The sequence below is a fragment of the Cinclus cinclus genome, chromosome 5 (genome assembly GCF_963662255.1).
Source record: "Cinclus cinclus chromosome 5, bCinCin1.1, whole genome shotgun sequence".
Lineage (NCBI taxonomy): Eukaryota > Metazoa > Chordata > Aves > Passeriformes > Cinclidae > Cinclus > Cinclus cinclus.
Genome location: NC_085050.1, coordinates 63705805 through 63725358, shown reverse-complemented (window position 1 = coordinate 63725358; position 19554 = coordinate 63705805). Strand labels below are relative to the sequence as shown.

The following is a 19554-nucleotide window of genomic DNA, read 5'->3' as shown; positions in this document are numbered from 1 at the left end:
TTGCCTATAGATTTCAAAATCAGGAGGCACCACATGAGCAAAGGGTCACTGACATGCACTGTAGCAGAAAACAGGAAATATAATTAAACATAGAGCCATGAGGTAAGTTCTTTGGCAAGAGAAAGTGTCTTGGAAATAAAGTGGCAAGGGCAAAGCACTATGAAGTGGCAAAGTAATGTGGTTAAGGCAGGGAACAAAGCATGGGGGTAGAGACGAATAAACAAGGGTGAGAGGAGAAGAAAAAGAACAAAGAGGTAAAGTGACAATAAGAGAAAAAAGGCAAAACATACAGGAGAGAATAATGTATGCAAGGGAAAAAAAACAACTCATAGGAGTAGTATGAGTAAAAGTTATTTAGTAAGGGAAGAAGCCACATGGTTGTGCAACAGGATACGCTTTTCTGTATGGGAAGAGTTTGTTTAAGCATCTATGAAACATCAAAAAAATCTGTGAGAGGAAAATAGAAAATAAAAAGGGAGTAACATCATATTTCTTTTGACTTTTAAATTGCTTTTTAGGTCATATTTTACCCTTCCCTCTCAACCTCCAAGTATTTTCCAGAATGGAATTTTCTTCTTCCCACTCCAGGATTTTGCGTGGGCAGAGCACTGCAGATGCTGCTGAACTCAGAAACCAAGAAACTGATTCATTTTTTCCTTGTATCTTGTGCTATCATTTAGATGGGGAACAAGCAAATGTCAAAGGCTGCAAGTTTCAACAATTTCACACAGCCTGACCATTCACTTAGTCCCAGAGTAACAGTGGTACTAGAGGGAGAGTAAAGTTCTGAATCCCTGCTTGATTGCCAAATATCGAAGAATAATTAGTTTTTCTTCTGTTCCATCAGGCATGTGCTCTAAAACTCCTCTGAGTTTTGACCACGAGGATAGTTTTTCTCTAAGGTAAGCCCAACAACCATTATTCAACTTTGCTGAACAAAAATCCTTGGAATGAAGACAACCTCATCAAATCAATGAGCAAAGTCCTTCAGTTTCACTGATCACGTTCCACGAATCCAGATTAATTTCTGGAAGTTTCTTTTTGTTTCAGTCTCTGGTGCTGTACAAACCCACTGCTGGGTACCAACTCAGTAGACAAAAAGGATTCTCAGAACAAATCCTATAGAATCATGACATGAAAGAAGCTGCTCCCAGGATAATTGATACTATGTCCATATTTTTAAAATCTGAGGCCACTTTCAGTTAAGAAAGTTTCCTTTCCTACCTCATCTTAGACCTTAAAACAAACCAAAGCTCAAACATTTTAAAAGGTTCGACACATTTTTTACTCCCACCGTTTCTCAATTAAACACCATTTGTGTGGGCAAACAGCTTAGTGCATACTTTAAACACAGGCAAACCATTAATTAATCCAACATGTTGGCAGTTCTAGGGAAACTTAGTAGAGAAGAACAAACTATGCTGCATCTTAAGTTTTAAAACAGCCTGAGCTTTACTTCTAGGGTGCATAAATACGCCAAGCTCCTACTGCTTTATACTTCTTAGTATATAATCTGAGATACCTAAAGTAGCAAGAAGTGTAATCTGAACAGCTGCTAAACCATGGGCAGGTTATAAAACACAGTTTTAGGAAGCTCAAGAGGTTAGGAGTTGCTTGTCTCACAAAACCAAAGGAAAACACCAGAAAAAGCCCCATCTTCCACCAACCCCCAACAAAGACACACTAATTTACCCAATACAAATGGGTAATCTCTGAAACAGGCTGGACACACAAAATAGCTGCTTTTGCATCAGCAGTACTTTAGCACTATGGTCAGGCAACAAATTGCTTCTCAGCACATCCACGCTAGCTAGTTTACTGTGGAAATTTAACATGTCATTAGAATAACATCCTGTTTTGCAGCATTTCTGTGTTTCAATTTACCCCAACTCTACCAAGATCCAACTGGCATGAAACAGCTGGGCATGATTAGTTACTGGATGGAAACCAAACTGAGATTTCACAATAGGTGGCATTTTATCTCCATGGCATAGGCAGGCAGTATAAAAGACAAGTGACCCCTGGCAGAAAACATTGTCCCTAAATATAAATCTGGTGAACTGTTTTTTAGACATTATTTCAGATCAAGCACTGGTACAGAAACAGCGGGGGGGGGGGGGGGGGGGGAGGTGGTTTGTGGGCACAAGACAGGGTTTAGGTCATTTCGAATGACTGGATTTTTGACTGGGTTCTACTTGACAAGCACATGTTTGGAGCCGACCACCCATGTGCTGACACGCAAGCACAAACTCCACCAGAACATTCACCTGGGTGAGTGAACTCCCCCCTTCCCAGTCCTGGACATCATATCTCATGTTCTCACCAAATCAGATACTCGACATTCCTACACAATCTCGCAGCTTTTACACTATCGCAGCCAAGACTGTGGACACCGTGTTCTCTACTGCACCTCCTGATAAGCCTGCACCACAACACTTCAACTTCTCCTCTTCCGAAGCTCTCAGTCACACTCGGTCTCACACAGCACCTGCAGAGGACTCGCAGGACACAACCAAACACCGGTGTCCCACAGTGGGACCCACAGAGCATCCCACTCCTCTGACTAGACCCAAACTTTGCACGTCCCAAACTTTTCATCCCTGGGGCACCGGCGTGCATTGCTATGGATATGGTAGCTGCACATCCATCCTTTGCCACGGCAGCACGGAGAGGAGCTCCACGGCCCCCACGACGGGCACCCAGCACCCAGCGACGCCCGCAGCCCATCCTGCTCCCCGTCAAGAGGTGCGAGGGGACCTTCCCGCAGAAGCTCCCAGCCCAAGGATGCGGGACGGCAGAGCGGGCTGGAAAAGGGGGTCCATCCTCCTGGGCACACCCCGGGGGTGGCGCGGCTCGCTCACCTGCGTGGGGCATGGTGATGGTCTCGTTGGCGTTGCTGGAGCCCATGTTATAGATGACGACGGCGGAGGCGTTCTGGGCGGCGGCGTGGCGGATCTTGTCCTTGTAGGTGCAGTTTCCCCGTGGGATCAGGGCCACCCAGCTCTTGCCCGGCGCCGGGGTGTTGAAGCGGGTACCGGGGTCGCAGGCGTCGCGCTCGGCGGGCGAGGCGGAGAGGGCCACCAGCCCGCGGGCGTCCTGCTTGGGCGACTGCTCGCCGTAGCGCCCGCACTCGCTCTTCTCGCTGCGGAGCTCGGCGCTGCCGGCCGCCGGGTCGGCGTAGGTGATGTTGACGAAGGCCGTGTACCACTCCTCCTTCTCGGCCACGGTGAAGTCCAGGCACAGCAGATGCACGAAACAAAAGGACAGCAGCCATGTTGAGAGCGCCAGGCTGCGGCACGCTTGGATCACAGACATTGCCATCTTCATCTGCCGGCCCCCCCGCCCGCCCGGTCGCCGCCGGTCCGTGTGTGCGTGCGCGCCCCGAGCCGCGCTCCGAGCGGGGCGGCGCTGACTCCCGCCGGCGCCGTGCGGGGACCAGCGAGAGAGAGAAAGAGAGAGAACGAGAGAGCGAGCGGGGGAGGGGGCCCTCCCCTCTGCAGCCGCTGCCTAATTCATGTCGGGGCCGTTTGATTTCCTCGGGCTGGCCCCGTCTCCGCCTTCCCTCCTCCCTTCCTCCCTCCTGCCCCTTCCTCCCCTCCCTCGCCCTGCCCGCGCAGCTGCCTCCCCCGCTGCTGGCAGCGCGGCCGGAGAGCAGCGCGGAGGGGGCGGCGCGGCGCGGGGAGCTCCAGACCCGCACACGGCGGCGCGGATCCCGGCCCCACGGAGGGGCCCCTGGCAAAGGGGGCTCCTGGTGGAGGGGTTCGCTGGCAGAGGGGGTTCCCGGCATTAGGGGTTCCCTGGCATAGGGGCTCCCGGGAAGCGCCGGCGGCGCGGCGCCGCCACCTGGCGGCAGCGCGGGAGCGGGGGCCGGTCCCAGGGATCATCTCCCTGGAGCGCTGCCCGGCACCTCCGAGCGCCCGCTTCAACTTCAGCTTTGCTCTGGTTTTCCCATTTTTCCTGACTGCTGCAGGAGACGCTAAGAAATTTGCAAGTGTCGGTGTTGCAGCGAAACAGCTCAGAGGGGTGGTCCCTTGTACAGAGGTTTTAAAATACTCTCCCCATAAGTTTCCGACTGTACTCTCTGGAATGGGAAGGACTGTCGCGTTTACTAAAATCAGGTGTCACAGGAGCACAGAAAGCCTCTAAGAACGATGGAGCTGCTCTCTGGAGGCAGTTAAACGATGTGTTTAATTTTGGTTCGGTGAAAGCCCAGACTTGAGGATTTTTAGTGTATGAAACACCCCAAAAGAATTTTGGCCATGACTGACGCCTTTCTAAAGGATCAAAACACAGCTGGACTCTGTCTGTCTATGCTGGTGCAAACGATGGCAAATATTCCAGTTTCCTATCACTATGTTTAGTAGCAAAAGAATGTCTTACAAGGTTTATAGGTAATGCCTGTTGGAGCCCCTGTTAGTAAAACCTGCTGCTGGAAATACCATTCACTTTCATTCGATGAGTGCCTGAGTATCTCGTATCAATATTTACCTCTTTCCAGATTGTTTGCAGCTGCCCATCGTCCAAGCTAACAAGCCTTAACCATGTTTTACACACACACACACACACATCCTGCTTCAAAAAAAAAGTTAACTCCCTAAAGCTGAAAAAAAATGCATTTGGAAGAAAAATGTTAATAGGGGAATATAATAGAGAAGTTTACAGGGAAATATGGTGATTTACCAAGAAGTCTACCATTAAACAAGAGGAAAACTTTCCTTGAAATCCCATTCTTGAAAAAGCAAAGTCAGAAAATGAGAAGAAAAAATTCCCATGTAGAAACTAACACTGAAATGCAAAAGATGGCAATCAACATTAATTAGAAAGTGTTTCATCAGGGAAGCACAAGGCCTAAGGGGAAAAATCCATGACTGGAAGGTCTATGGGCAGTAAAGCATTTGTATCTTTAGAAGCATAAGGATTGTTATTAGAAGAGGAGGCAAAAAAAAGATATATATTATTAATAAATACTCCAGGATTGTATTTGGAAAGAAAGGGAGGACAGGTTTGCTAGATTGTGGACTTAAAAGAGAAGAAGCATTTTCTAAGAACATATGAAAAACAGCAGACCTTGAAAAATAGCATGTACCAATAAAATACCAAAAGAATGGAGCACTAAGAAAGTGCTCAGTATCTTTCACTTTATTTGTCAATATCCTTATGACACTACTTCAAGTAAATCTTGGCGTAACAGGAAAATCTTGAAAGATTTAGTGTTCAGTTTCCTGGTAAGGTCCAAAAGAAACCAAAACTAATTATGATGACCAGTTAGTTCCAGGCTGATTAGGCTGACATTAACCAACTTGAAGAAAAACAAGGGAGAAAAGAAATCTAATGTATGGACAAAGTGTTTTTATGGGAAGTGGCCTGCCAAACAAATGTGATTCATGTTTTTGTGAGGAAGTTACTGGTGTTGTTAGTAAAGTTACACAGCCAGGTCCATAACAGGTTTTTGACAAGTGTGCTATTCAATGATACATGACATTCTCATTACACTGTAACCTATTAGAGACCAGATAAGATGAACTTAGTTGAAACAGAATGTGGTTTAATAGAGCTTAATGTAAAAACACATTTCCAGGTGACATAGCACCAGCCACTCTGGAGCAGTGTGTGGTTTACTCTGCATGCAGGGAAGGGTGTGGGGGTCAGAGTAGCAAAGAATTGTCCTATATTCCTAGGGGAAAGGGGGCTAAAGAGGATACAGCTATCCCTGGGTGTTTCAGAGGAGCTATAAGTAGGAAATAGTAGATTTTTGCTCTGCTTGAAACACCAATGAGACAAATGTTGAAAGTTGTCCAGTTTTGGTATCTGCATTTTGAAAAAAGATATTGAGAACCTTGAGAAGGTTAAGGAACCCTAAAATAATTCGAAGTAGTTCCTCTCCAGGGAGAGAATTCAGGTGCCCAATTTATTCAGCTTTTCAAGAAAAGATGTGATGTGATTACATTGTGTAAGTACCATCACAGTGATATAACAGCAGGTACTAATAGGCTCTTTAAGCTAGAGGATAAAACATAACAGGAAGTTTTAACTAGACAGTGCAGCTCAGGGCAAAAGTAGCTGATTAACAGTACCTGTCTACTGGAGAAAATTCAGAAGTGATGTGGTCCTAGGAAGTGAAAGACAATCTGCTCTTACATTCAAATTAAACAAACACCAATCAAAAGTATGCTTCAAGTGCAAGATGTGAAGTTCTTCACAATTAATTTGTACTCTAGTGGTCACTTCTCACCTTGAAAATACTCCTGAATAAAGAAAACAGAAAACTTGGTTACTTTTGTTGTTGAAAGCTGAATTACAATTAACTAGGCTAATACTTTGACTTACAATCACCCGGTGTGGTGTCATATTTGATGGTGGTTCTTCTTTTGTTGTTTCTGTTCACAGAAATACCTTCCCCTGAGCTCAGTTCTGGTCCTGGCACAAGAACACCATGCTTTCAAGAACATCTGTGAATGTTTCTCCTCAGGTTAGTGAGACATTTGCCACCACCCTACCCTACCCTATGTTCTCTCCTTCAAAAAAACCCGAAACCCATAGAAGCAGACAAGGCATTGTCACAAATCTCATTGCCAGATTTATAGTGAAAAGCACAATCTGTACTTTTATATGGTACTGAAAGTAATTTTACAGTATCAGTAGTATTGGGATGAGGGATGTATCTCTGGATTTTGAGTGTTATGTATGACTTTAACAACATGTTACAAATTCTCCTCCCTGTTTTCCATGTTTCTGTAGTGACAATAATTCCATTGGAACTATACATTGCAGAAACCTACAAGACCATCATATTCAAACTTGAGTGTGTGAAATAGGGTGAATAAGTAGAAGAGAATTAGCATGTGGGGAACTCCAGCTCCAGATTCTTGATATATAGAAACTCAGAGGCTGGACTTAGGCAACAGCTGGTAATGAGCAAAGGACACATTGAAATTCACTGTGTGACTACCTCTGGGATATGACACAACACTTGGTCCTTTCTTGAGGTAAAACTTATTAGTTGATACACTTTTTGGTTTAAAAGGTAATTGCTGTGCTTACATTGTGCTGGATTGTGTGTCTGTATCAAAACCCAAATGATCTCAAAGGAAATAGCAGAAATTTCTTTAGTTAAAGGTGAGGAATCTCCACCAGGTTACCAAAGCCCTCTGTTACAGAATCCCACACTGCTTTATGGACCTCTATCTGGACACTCATTGCCAAGAGGTAAAATGGCAAAAGGTTAAAAAATAAGACTTTAAAATACTAGGCTGCCTAAATTCTGCTGAAGTGGGGATTTAGCTGGAATTTAGGAATCTTTATCCAGAAGAACACTGAAGGTACATTGTGGAATATTGAAAAAAACCAGTATTAGGAGCACTGGCTCCCTTTATCACTAGAAGGAAGATCATCCAGGAAGCAACACAGATTGTGCAAACTAGATGCCTTAATGTATATAGGACCTCAATAGTCCTAAAGGTCAGGTCAGTCGTGCTCTGTTGAGCTGGGCACAGGCAAAAGCAAACTTACAGAAAATACACACCACAGAGTAGGTGAGAAATCCTTCCTCTCCCTCCTCTCAGGAGGTTCTGGTCAGCTCCCTCTGACTGGCCCCATGAGGTTAGGGCCCTGGCATGTGTGACTGGGAGAGGCTTGGGGTTAGTGCTAACTTCAGTGCAGTCTGAAGGTTTCTTGATGCTGATGGACAGCAGGAAAGCTGACTGAAATCTGATCTCTCTGCGGGTGCTCAGGAAAATAAGTTCTTTTGTCTTCCCTGGCTATGAGACTGAAATTGATTTTTTTCTACAGCTGGAGAAGAGCAGAAGAGATGTTAACAGTGGGAGACCATACAAAGGATAAAGCAATACCATCCTCTCACCCATCTGCTGCCAATAGTGTGCTTTGAATTACAAACCCCACTGTGTCGGTTCATTTCGAGAGTTAATTGAGCAATACATCTTTTCTTGTCCTGAGTGACATTGATAATACTCCATCCATCTTCCTATTCATATACTAATAGCTATATTACCTGTCACTTTATTCCAGAATCCTACCTTAGATTGGGACACTGCTTCATTCTAATGTAACATTCTCTGAATTACTACAATTGCCACTGTAGTTCTGGTTTCATTTACTTAGGTAAATTTGAAATGGTCTTGAGAATACTTTGACACTCCACAGAAAGTTTCTGAGTAAAGTCCCAGACACAAAAAGGATATGTGTTACGGCCAAAATAAACTGCTCACCGGAGCTATAGGAAAAGTTCAATAGAATTTATAGGGAAAGTGATATTTTAATTTAAAAACTATGAAGAGAATTCAAAGGAGCCTTACCTTCTTTGATCTCTATTAAGTTTTCATAATGAGATAGTGCTCCCTGTATTCCAAAGGCAAAACAGGCCATGTTTCATCATATATGTTAAGTGTCTGCTTTCACAAGAGATTTTTGGCGTTTTTTGTAAAGTACAACACCCTGGGAGGTGGCTACTAATGAACCCCTCTCTGCCTGTTTCTTATACTATTATAGCTTCCTAAAAATATGTTGAAAGAAACAGTCACCTTTCTGCAATTTCTTTTTCTTTGTAATAGCTCATTCAGCTCCATTAAACTTTCAGCATTTTCCAGATTTATCATTAATCTCATCTAGAGGCTTATCCAGCCTTTAGTCAAAATATTGTCTTTTCCTTTGCAAGTAAAAAATATAAAAACGTTAGTTTTCTCCTGTTTTTATTTCCCTTGCTCTCCTATAAAGGAGGGTACTTAAATGTCTCATTTATTTATTTGTGAACAGGCAAATCCCAGCCCCAGGTCTGTGGGGCAGCCAAGGTGGCACTTCCTGCCATCCTGGCCAAGTGGTTTCTCCTACAGGACACCAGGAACTGGATTATATATTCTCACCTTATGTACTGCTCCTTTCCTACTTGTCTCCCTCTAAGGCAGACCATGTGTAATCAAAAATATCAAAGGTTGAGCAGGACCCCCCCAAGCTCCTGTTATTAACATTTTCCACAGTTGACAGCATGAGTGAAAATGAGGGAACTGCTGTGATGAGCATCTCCCTTAAACAGCGACCCTGACCAACTGGATACAGCACAGCTTAACTGTGGAATGGTGCTCAAATTTATATTTCTGCATCTGTGCTTGCTGCTCTGGTGCTGACAGACATTCAGAGAGTGAAGCACAGTCCTACTGAGGCAGAATATCTTAACACACAGGTCCAAAATGGTGTCGTTTTTTTAGTGTTTTAATTATCTTTCAGGGAAAATGTTGTGAAGAACCTAAACCAAACTGTAAACAATAAAAAGAGATTCTTTCTTAAAAACCAGACAAATTGGAAATGTATTAATCAAGACTGTGTTGTGAATAGAACATGCTGCAGAAGCTGCAGAGAAATGTGTGATTAGAGATGATCATGCTGTAAGTTCATGTGATCTGGAGCAAAGAGAATCATGCTAAGTGCTTGTTAGGTGGCTCATAACATCTGTGGTACAAAGATAAATCTTGGAAGCAGCGGTTTCCAGCTTCATGCCATTTTTTAATGCCTAAAACAAATACAGAGTTGAGTCTCTGTGCAGGAAAAAGCCTGTCTGTTGTGGAAAATATGAATAAACATTACTGCAGTTTTCAAATTAGTGGCAGAATCATGCTTGGCATTGTTTTAGTTGAAGCATGTCCGTGAATATGCTGTAGAACAGAGAGTAGTCACACAGACATCTTGCATTTTGCTCCTTAAGTAATCACCAAGAAGCCTCTGAATGAAATAATGAAAAATAGATGTATCCAGTATAATGGTGGGAAGGGTTTCTTGGGGCAATTCAAATATATGCATAGATTCCTGGTCTTGCTTCAGAGACAGGAAGCATATACCTAAATTAATTGTACATTCTGTACTAGTACACCTTTCTAATGACCTTAAACAGAGGATTTAAACAGTGTCACATATGCTTGGCCAAATGGAAGACAGTAATATGTTCTCCTGAAAACAGATGGGTGAGGTTACAAAAAGAGATTTCCCAAGAGAGATTACTGGGATTGATCACTGTTAACAGGATCATAAATGACCGCTGTGCATACAAGCAAAATGGGAAATTAATTGACAACATAAAATAAGGTGCCATTGGCAATAGAGAGAAAGGCACGTATGGAATACAGGAAAACCTTATTGATCCAACTGAGAGAGATGTGATGAAATTCAATAGTGCATAATGCCAGGTCATGAATTTACAGATTGAAAACACGTATTTCTGCTCTTAACTGGAAGCTTCTTGTTTGGGATACTGGTTCATGAAGACAACAATGTCACAAAGATCCCATTAACTCCCCCTTCCCCTTCAAATATGGCCTTAAAATGCATTAGCAGACAGGATCAGCAGTGATGGGTGCATACAAACCTTTTCATGTGAGGCCTCAAGAAAACCCACCTGGAGCTGCCTTTGTACAAGATGCAGAAAAGGGCATCTAGGAGACTGAGGGAGTAAAGAATTATTTATAAGAAAGTTAAAAGCTTGGCAGCAAGGGGAAAACCAAATAGGATTTGATGGTCCGTGTTGGTATATCAGGAAAGCTAAATGCAGTGGAAGGAAAACAGCAATTTAGGATTTGGCCCTTAAGAAGAAGACTGCAAGTTGATCATATATAAATGCATACAAAAGAAAATAAAAAGAGGAAAGCTTCTAATTAACAGAACTGTGAAATTTTCTCATTACCTAACTGGAATTAAAGAAGACATGATAAACTGATGTGAAGGAACTATTAAATGATGGCATGCAATAGCAAGCTTTGGACTAGATGATCCAGGAAATCCCCTTTGTCTATACCCAAATTTAACTTTAAAGATTGTAAGGATATTTCTTTCCTTCCCCTAAAAATAGCATAAATAGCATTATTGGAAGACACCAGACAGTGCTGTCACAGAGAGTTTTACAAGCTCTGTACTTCCAGACTTTCAGATCTGTAGATAATGGCCAAAATGTTATTGCACATTAAGCATAGCTTATGATGTTCCTGCATATGCTACTTAAGATTGTTTGCTGCTCAAAGCTGTGACCGAGCAGGTTCTTGGAAGCAGTGCTACTGCTCAAGGGAAGCACTTTCATATGTAGATATTAAAATTAAAATGGTATTTTTGCCACCAGTTTGGATGACAATTGCACTGAATCCTAGGAATTCCAAACCCATGGAAAAAAATTACAACCTAGGATTTTGCTGTCTTATTTTCTTATTTCCGTCCTTGAATCTTTCTTGAATTAAGTGGAAGGGTATTTGTTACCTGGACTGCAGCTCAGACTACAGCCTATGGAGAATTTGAACTGAGTTAAAGGAAAAGGTATGCAGAGTGCTTACTTGAAAAATTGATAGAGTTCAGATTTTTAGTTTTGGGCTATTACCACTTCTCATCCTCTTTGTGCTTTAGATTTCTGTCCTCCTGTAAGGCTAGTTTTCAAAAGTAAGTATTCTGAACTCATCTCTCAAATACTTCAGCCATTGCATTTAGGGTTTAGTTAATAGCCCTATCCTTTGTATTGCATCATCTTACTTCATACATTTATAAACTGTTTATCACTACAGTTACAGTGACAGAGAAACAGCCCATGCAGGGGAAGAACTGATGAATGATTTATAAGTACACTTTTAGCAAAAAAAGTAATTTGAGGAATTTTGTTCATCAAGTTCTAGTTCCAATCTCTGATGCTGACCTTTTTTCTTTTATAAAAGATTGAGCACAGCAGTTTGCAATCACATTGCTAATTTTTTTTTTTTTGACAGAGTTAAATTGCTGAAATCCCTTTATTACATTACACCTTTATTTGGCAAATGCCTTAGTCAATATCTTGTCTAAAAGCTGCTTTTTGCAAAGAGACTAAAAGTTTTGTTGTCATACAAGTCAATGTAATGGTTCATTATAACATCATCTTGGGAGAAGAAAAGGCTTCTCTGGAGTCAGTAAGGGTTTGTTTGTTTTTGCTACAGATAGTAAAGACTAATTAGGGTTCCTGTAAGCGAGTCCATTATGATCACCTATTCTGACATCCTACAACACTAATGATGCTCTTAACATTTTAACTGTTAACTGATGTTTTTAACATCAGGTACCATTCCTAGCTCCATGTTTTATGAAACATTAGGAAAAAGGAAGGTAAATTTTCAACTTGTGTGCATTTCAATAATGTATATAGATGTTTATATTTCATTATGCTTCTCAAACTTTACAAACTAATATTTTGATCTTCAAAGTAAGTTTGTAGAAATTTATTAGTTGACTTCTAAAGCCAGCCATGAACACAGAGAAATTTACTTCCACTATAAATCACTTTCATCCTGCTATCCACACCATCAGTAAAAACTAGCAAAATATTTCAGTAAGTAGCAAAGCTGCCCTGCCTGTACTGTGATGACAAGAAGTACACATGCATGAAAAACATGCATTTAGTAAAAATAGAATGTTCTTTTCTCTAGGCACAGTATAGCCTTGTTCTGGTTTCCTTACTTTGAATACTTCAATTCCAGAATGCTTGGTTTAGTACTAGTGGCTACTACCTGTCCTGCCACATGTAAGCCAATAAGAAGTTTTCTCCCTAAATGCCCTGTTGGTCCCAAATAGTCCAGAGAGAACTAAGAGAAATATTCTGCCATATTTATCAAATGTCAAGCCTTCTGGCTTTTAGAAAATCAACCTTTAGGCAAGTTTTTGAAGACAAAAGGCTGGAATTATTTTTCATTAAGCCCTCACTCACCCCTTGAACTTGTTAGGACATCCAGAGAAGTCAGAGAAAGGACAGGGACTTTCTCTCCACCTTGAGGCAGGAGAAGCGTCCAGCATCCTCTCCTCACCACGTGGGGGCAAATCAGGGTTCCACAGTACAGAAAGGAAGGCAGGCTGTGCCTGACAAACAGCACTTTCCACTCTTGAGAGTGGTGGAAGATCCTGTGATTGGAAATATGTGTGTGTGCAAGCAATTTTTACAGAGATTGAGATATATACTTGTGGTTTTCTGCTAATGTTCTGTTTTTAATAATAATAATAATAATAATAATAATAATAATAATAATAATAATAATAATAATAACAATAGCTATTATTATTATTATCTTTGAAAAATGGGAGATTAACTGGGCACCTTTCAAATTGCTGAAAGTTCCTCTAGATAAGTGGCCTCTCTTGGAATTTGCCTGGAATTTGGCCAGTGTCAAACCATGACAGTAACCCCTGAGCACAAGGAAGCACTTGATTTGTCCTCCCATCACTGCCTGCAGCTCATACTACACTTCCTGCCAGAAAGGACTGGCTTAGATACCAAAGCACAAGATCTTTGCTTGGTGCTAACATCACCCATCAGAAAAACACAGCCTGAAACATCTCACACTGCAGTCTCTGACTTTTCTAACAATCTCAGTTACAGTGACATCTCATGGGAAGTCTCTCTGTGTCTAATCAAGCCTTTCTTCCCAAGGTTATTGAGAAGTTTAGATGTGCTCCTTCGCTGATATACTTATATTAGATTTTTTTTTTTATTTACTTCCCAATCTTCAAGATACAGATTTTACAATAATTTTGGCCATGCATACCCAAAGAGAGCAACTATACCCACATTAGGTCTGCCACAGGCACTGAGGGCTTCTTGCACGTCACATTTTACAGCATTCTGCACTACCTAGCAGAGGCACAAAGGAGGTCTAGCAAAGATTTTGATGTTCGACAACAGACAACTTGTTTCCTCTCTCAAACACACAAGTAGGTCAGTCAATAGATTTTGAATTTCCAGATCATGGTTAAACATAAACAATGCAATCTTAAATAGTCCAAATTTTTACATGACTAGAGATAGTGGTAACTTCAAAAGAACACTGTAAGCACAAAATATTAAAAACACCATCCAGTGTGAGAGCAAATTAGATTACTTATAAGCTAAACATTTTATAAATACATATTTGTCCAGCTGATGCAGGATATTTATTCTCTACCTCAGCTAACATAAACAGTGAAAATATGGTAATTTCCAATATACCTGCACAGTGCCACAACTTCTGGGTTGTACCTATTTAGACTGATAGGAACATTTACCTGGAAGGCTTTAATCACACAAAGTTTATTTGCTTTTTTGTTTCACTTCCATGGATTATTAATAATAAAAAAAGCCATTTCAGCTTGGAACATTAACCTCGACACGAGTGAAGTTCCAGCAAAGAGGCAAAATCAACCTCTCTGACAGTATGTTCATACTCCCTACTTAAATAACGGATTGCTATAGGAATAGATGTGCATGTTGTGACTCTCCCTCTTTTAATAAATACCCCAACTCTTCTAGACGTGGGCCAAGCCTGAAACTCTACCAGAGAACCAACCACAAGAGGTCATCCTTGCTCCATGAGAACCCTTTCTCCGCAGTCTAGGAGGAAAACTGACTTCACAAGTGTACTGGATTAACTCAGTATTTCCGGGAGTTACAGAACTGAAAGCAAAAATGACACAACTGATAATTTTTTGCTTTCTTAATTAAAAAAAAAAAGTTTTTTTGGTAAATTCAAAGCGCTTTTTAAAAATATGTACCTTTAATACACCTTTTCTCACTTTCCTAAAATTTCTTTCTTGAACCTTTCCGCATGCTCATAGTTCAACTTTAACACAAGGATCAAAGAAGGTGATATAATTTGTGACATTTTTCTTGCTAGGAGAAACAGCTACCTATCAGTCCAAAAGAAGAGATTGTAAAAATCACAGCTCACATCCCTCCTTCAGAGATCTTTTGACCTTCAACAACCAATCTTGTCCATTGTCCTGTTCTCAGCTTTAAAAAAACAGTTGAAATATTACAAAAATGCTTCTTTTCTATTGTTCCAAGACTTTCTTACTGGAATAAGGAAGTAGAAATGTTTGGTTTTGTACTCCACATGGTTTTATGCTCCAAAGACTCTCTTACTCTGATTACTTCTAAATCTTGCTATTTCTTTTCACATAATCTCTTGAAAATTATAGACTTCTCTAACTACACTTGCACGTTAAAAGTCTTGTCTAGGAACCCATCTCATGTCATAACAGGAAAACTTTGCCCATCTCATGCAACTTCCTTCACCCATCTCACCAGCTTCCTTTTGTCTTGTCCCAGCATTTGCCATTTTTAGGGCAATTCAGAGTACTGTTAACATGAGATCATCATCTTATCTTTGCCGTTTTATTCCCTTTTAAAATATTAATTTATATGTGGAAAGAAAATATTTATTCATTTATATAATATAAAATATATTATATATATTGATATATGTATTTATATGCATCCTTCCTTCTCAGCTCCTCCTTTTTGCTCACGCCATACGTTTGCCTCCAGCTTTCCTTAAAATGGGCACTGCAATCCCTCTCAAGTTTGCCACTGCTGCATCCTCGCCCACAGTGCCACCCTCTGCCCACTCAGTTCCCAAAAAGCACTGCCACACTTTCTTCCACCTGCTTCACACACAAAAGCAAATCCTTTTGTCTTTCTTCAAAAGCCTCCTTAAAACCAGTGTCAATTATTCAGCTGGCAACATATCAATCTCAATGTAGCCAGGCAACTGATTTGCTTTGATCACTGCTAATTCTCCTTTCCTCCTTCTTTCCCAGTCTTTCTCAGAAGCCCATCCATATCCAGATGCAAGCTTTTTGAAAGAAAACCATCTTCTGTGCTTTCATGATCCCTTATGCCATATCATCCCGCTCCATTGGAAGGGCTTCCATGCAACGGAATCAAATTATCCCAGAGGGCTTAAGCTGTGAGGGAAATGGTTTGCACAACTTATTTAATGTGGAGACATGGTTAGTCTGGGAATGGGTTTGAATGCCAGCAAGTTCCACTCGGTTTCAAGTAACACAATGAACAGTTTAAACCAGAGGTATTGACTACAGACTGCCTTCACTTGAGACTAGTATGATTCCAGAGCAGTCTCCAGACTCAGTCACAATGGAGACAACACCAAATTCACTGAAGTCAACAGCATACTCCTACTGATTTTCAGCCAAGCTGGGATGTCATCCTCAGCTAGATGGGCACTTGAGAGTCACATCAACACAGAGAAATTGTTGTAGAGGCCATAGAATCATCTGCAGATATTGCCATGGAAACCTCATCACAGATCAAACCTAACAATCCAGGAACATTCAATTAGCACCAGTGGCAGGCTATCCTCATAAGCAGCTACAGTTTCTTGAAATACTAAAAGCTTGCAGGACAAATACTGCAAAAGGAAAGAAACCCAATTCAATGATTTCATGGACATATTTATATGCCAATTTTCTAGCTATAGAGTATATTTGTCACTGTACTGTATATTAATTTTAAAATAAAGAATCCCACAATTAATATTTATTTTACATTTTATTCATGACTGTCCTCATCACACTTGTTCTTACCAGCATTGCTTTTAATTAATATCAGAGAAACAGACAGTCAAACTGAAAAAAGAATTATGTTGGGGGAATAAAATCAAAATACATTAAATATTCTTAATAATTGCATGCACATACTGTATAAGGAAATCACTGTAGTGTGGCTTACACTTGGACACTGCAATATACTGTACATTTTATATTGGCTCTACCAAATAGATGACTTTCTGCTCCTGTAGAAAGTTGGTTTTTTTAGTACTACGTGAATCACAGTCCAACGTTCAAATACTCTGAATATTTGAACTATATTACTAGGCCTGACAAAATCCATTTTATGTTGTGCCTAGAGGAAAGTGATAAAAATATACCATCTAAAATTTTTGAACTTATTATGGCTACTTTCTGTAGAGTACAAAAAGCCCAACTCTCTTTTACATCTCGATTGTATTTCTCATGAAAATGGCAACATACTTTATTCAGGCAAAATTCTATTAATTCTTATACCAAATATTAGCCTTAATGTAAGATTTCATATGAACTTTGTCTGCTAAATAATATTATGCATATACCCAGGTATTCTATTAATTAATGCCCACAGGTTACACCAGTATGTCAGCTTTCATTGGTCTGCTAAATCAGTTATTTTATAGCCAGACAGATGAATCCACCACAACTGGGCAATCAGTAGCAAATTCAGGCCCTTTTAGGAAGCCCAAAGTTCAACATGCCCTGCAACTTTCATGAAATGAATAAAAATTTATGACAGAATTTTCACTTCTTTTTATACAAAAACTTCATACAAAAAAACCCCAACCAACCAACCAACCAAACAAACAAACAAAAAAAAAACCCAAAAAAATCTTGATTCCATCTGTGTTCATGGGAATCTCCTTTTTCAAAATTTCTCTGCTCATGGTTCCAACCCAGCATTTCAGCCCAAACATATTCTTCCCAAAGTCACTGTCTGTCTTGTAGCTGCATGTAGAAATTCTTTGTGATATCTTCTCTCAGCTTATCTGTTCTGACTGCTGATTCCCTGCAGATGGTCAGATATAAGGAGTCAAAAATCATAGCTGGGGTTCTCTCTTCAAACTATATAAGTTTTCCCTGCACTATACAGTTTTACAGGTGTAACTACACCAGGGAATGTGTTACAGCCATACTGCATTAAAACACCTAGAATATTCCTGGGACTTCCTTCTCTCCCCTCCTGCTCCCCCCCCCCCCCCCCCCTTTCACAGTTTTATTTTGCTCACTTTTGTTGAACAAGATCCTATTTCAAAGCAAAATAATACTGAGATATGTAGCAATTTGAATTTCTGGCATAATAAGGACTGCAATTTTACTTTTTCTCCAGTTTGTAGGAAGCAGCCCTTAAATCAGCATGAAAGGTATGAAGAACTGCAACAGCAAAGGCAAGTGCCAAAAACATAGAAAAATGGTTAGTTGTGCAGGCCAACAAGTCTGACCAACAAGGGATCAGGGACTACTACTCTGTGATAGGTGGGCTGAGAAGGGATTGAAGTGCTGACCTTAAGCTGTGCAACCAATCTTGGCTCATCTCAAGGTCCTTGTCCACTTGTTAGGACGAGGGCTGGAGCAAGGATGTATCTCTGAAGACCAGAAGCAAGGTAATAGTCAAGCCTCACAAGCTCAGGACAGACACCAGGATGTGGGCCAAGAAACATGTCACAGCCACCACCAGCTCCAGCATCTGCCCAGCCAGAACACCCCTACAGCCTGCCCTCTAAGAGCCAGACACAGGGGGAAGCACTCCAGGATTAACCAGGGTTGGCCAAGAGGCTTTGCATATCCATCAATTGCCAAAAGCCTCCACCAGGGAAAACCTCGCAGCCTTTCTCATCCCTGATTGAGTAGGCAGCAAGGATGTTCTCTTTCAGTTCATAATGAACAAAAGATTTTCAGGGCTACTAATGTGTATGAGACTATGGGACGTGCCATCCTCTGTCACGGGATGGAAGTGGAAAGTCTGTGTCAGCAAAATTCCCCAAAGGAAAGGCAATAAGAACTGTGAAGAAACCCGTTTACAAGCTGAATAATTGTATTTCATGTTTGCCTGCATTTATCTCTGCATCCTTCTTTCCCAAGGATTTATGTAGTATTCCCACTTCCTATTTATGAGCTGCAACTGCTCCACAAGAGATGTAGCTGCACAACAGAGATAGGGAAACAAACTCTCTGAGGATAATATTTGACTAGCTTTCAATAACTGCTTTTATTTTAGCACCTTGGCTCCAGCTCTGTTCTTAGATGGGCTGTGTCACATTGCATTTGTTGCATGCTTCTGGTGGGCATCGCTACATAGCAAGGATAAAATATCAGCAATTAAAAAAACACTCCAAACTTCACATCCACTTCACCTTAGATGCAAACAGTGCTATCTGCTGGATATCCATCCATTTGAATGAGATCAGCACCAGGCTGAAGAGCAACTGCTGAAGCTGGATCCAAGGAAGTCTGATGTAACAGCACATTGGGTTAATCAGAGGGAAGATTGTGTAATTTCTCCAGCTTTCTTTCAGAGCACCTTTCCAGTGCTTCCACTGCTCTTTAAGAGATGCAGGGCACAGATATTCCCTGAGACTCCTTATGCTTGTGACTGTCCAACTGTGAAATGAAGAAATTGCACCACTCCCTGACAAGGACCATTGCCTCATTCTCTTCAAAACCTTCACAAGGTCAAATTCAGTCTCACTCATTGACTTGGTGGTGAAAAAAATAGCTTTCTAGAAAAGCTCTGATGACGCCATAGCATTCCTGGAATGTGTTTATATCCACCCACAGAAGGGCCCACTCACCTCATTCACCTTGCTTTGTGCCTCACTGTGGTGGGGGGGGGCATGGTGGCATCTGAGAGACTGAGATGAAAGGACAGACCTGCAAGTGGGGGAGGCTGTGGCACAAATGTTCCCTCGGGTGCCAGCACGGGGCAGAGGTAGGGTGAGGCCAAGGTGACACTGGGGGCAGTGGCACTCAAGGGCAGCCCAGGTGAGGGTCTTGCTCAAAGTGCCAGACTCAGCAGGTCCACGTGAAAATGTGTAACTTTACCTTATGCTCAGTGACAGAAATTCTCTCCCTTGCCTTCTCCCAGCACCTTCAGCAAGTATTTTCAGGCTGCCTTTCCCATATTACACGCTCTCTCCTTGTTGCCAAGTACCTTCAATCCCCAGCTCACTGATGGATGAATGCTGCAGTCAA

At 41.5% G+C, this 19554-nt stretch overlaps 1 protein-coding gene across 1 annotated transcript in view; it reads right to left on the bottom strand.

The window, feature by feature from the left end:
* Nucleotides 1-3327, bottom strand: part of RNF150 (ring finger protein 150) — a 100835-nt gene extending 97508 nt beyond the window's left edge. The window contains exon 1 of the mRNA XM_062493934.1: nt 2862-3327. Within this exon, the coding sequence (XP_062349918.1) occupies nt 2862-3327 (466 nt within the window). The remainder of the gene's footprint in view (nt 1-2861) is intronic.
* Nucleotides 3328-19554: the final 16227 nt, after the last annotated feature.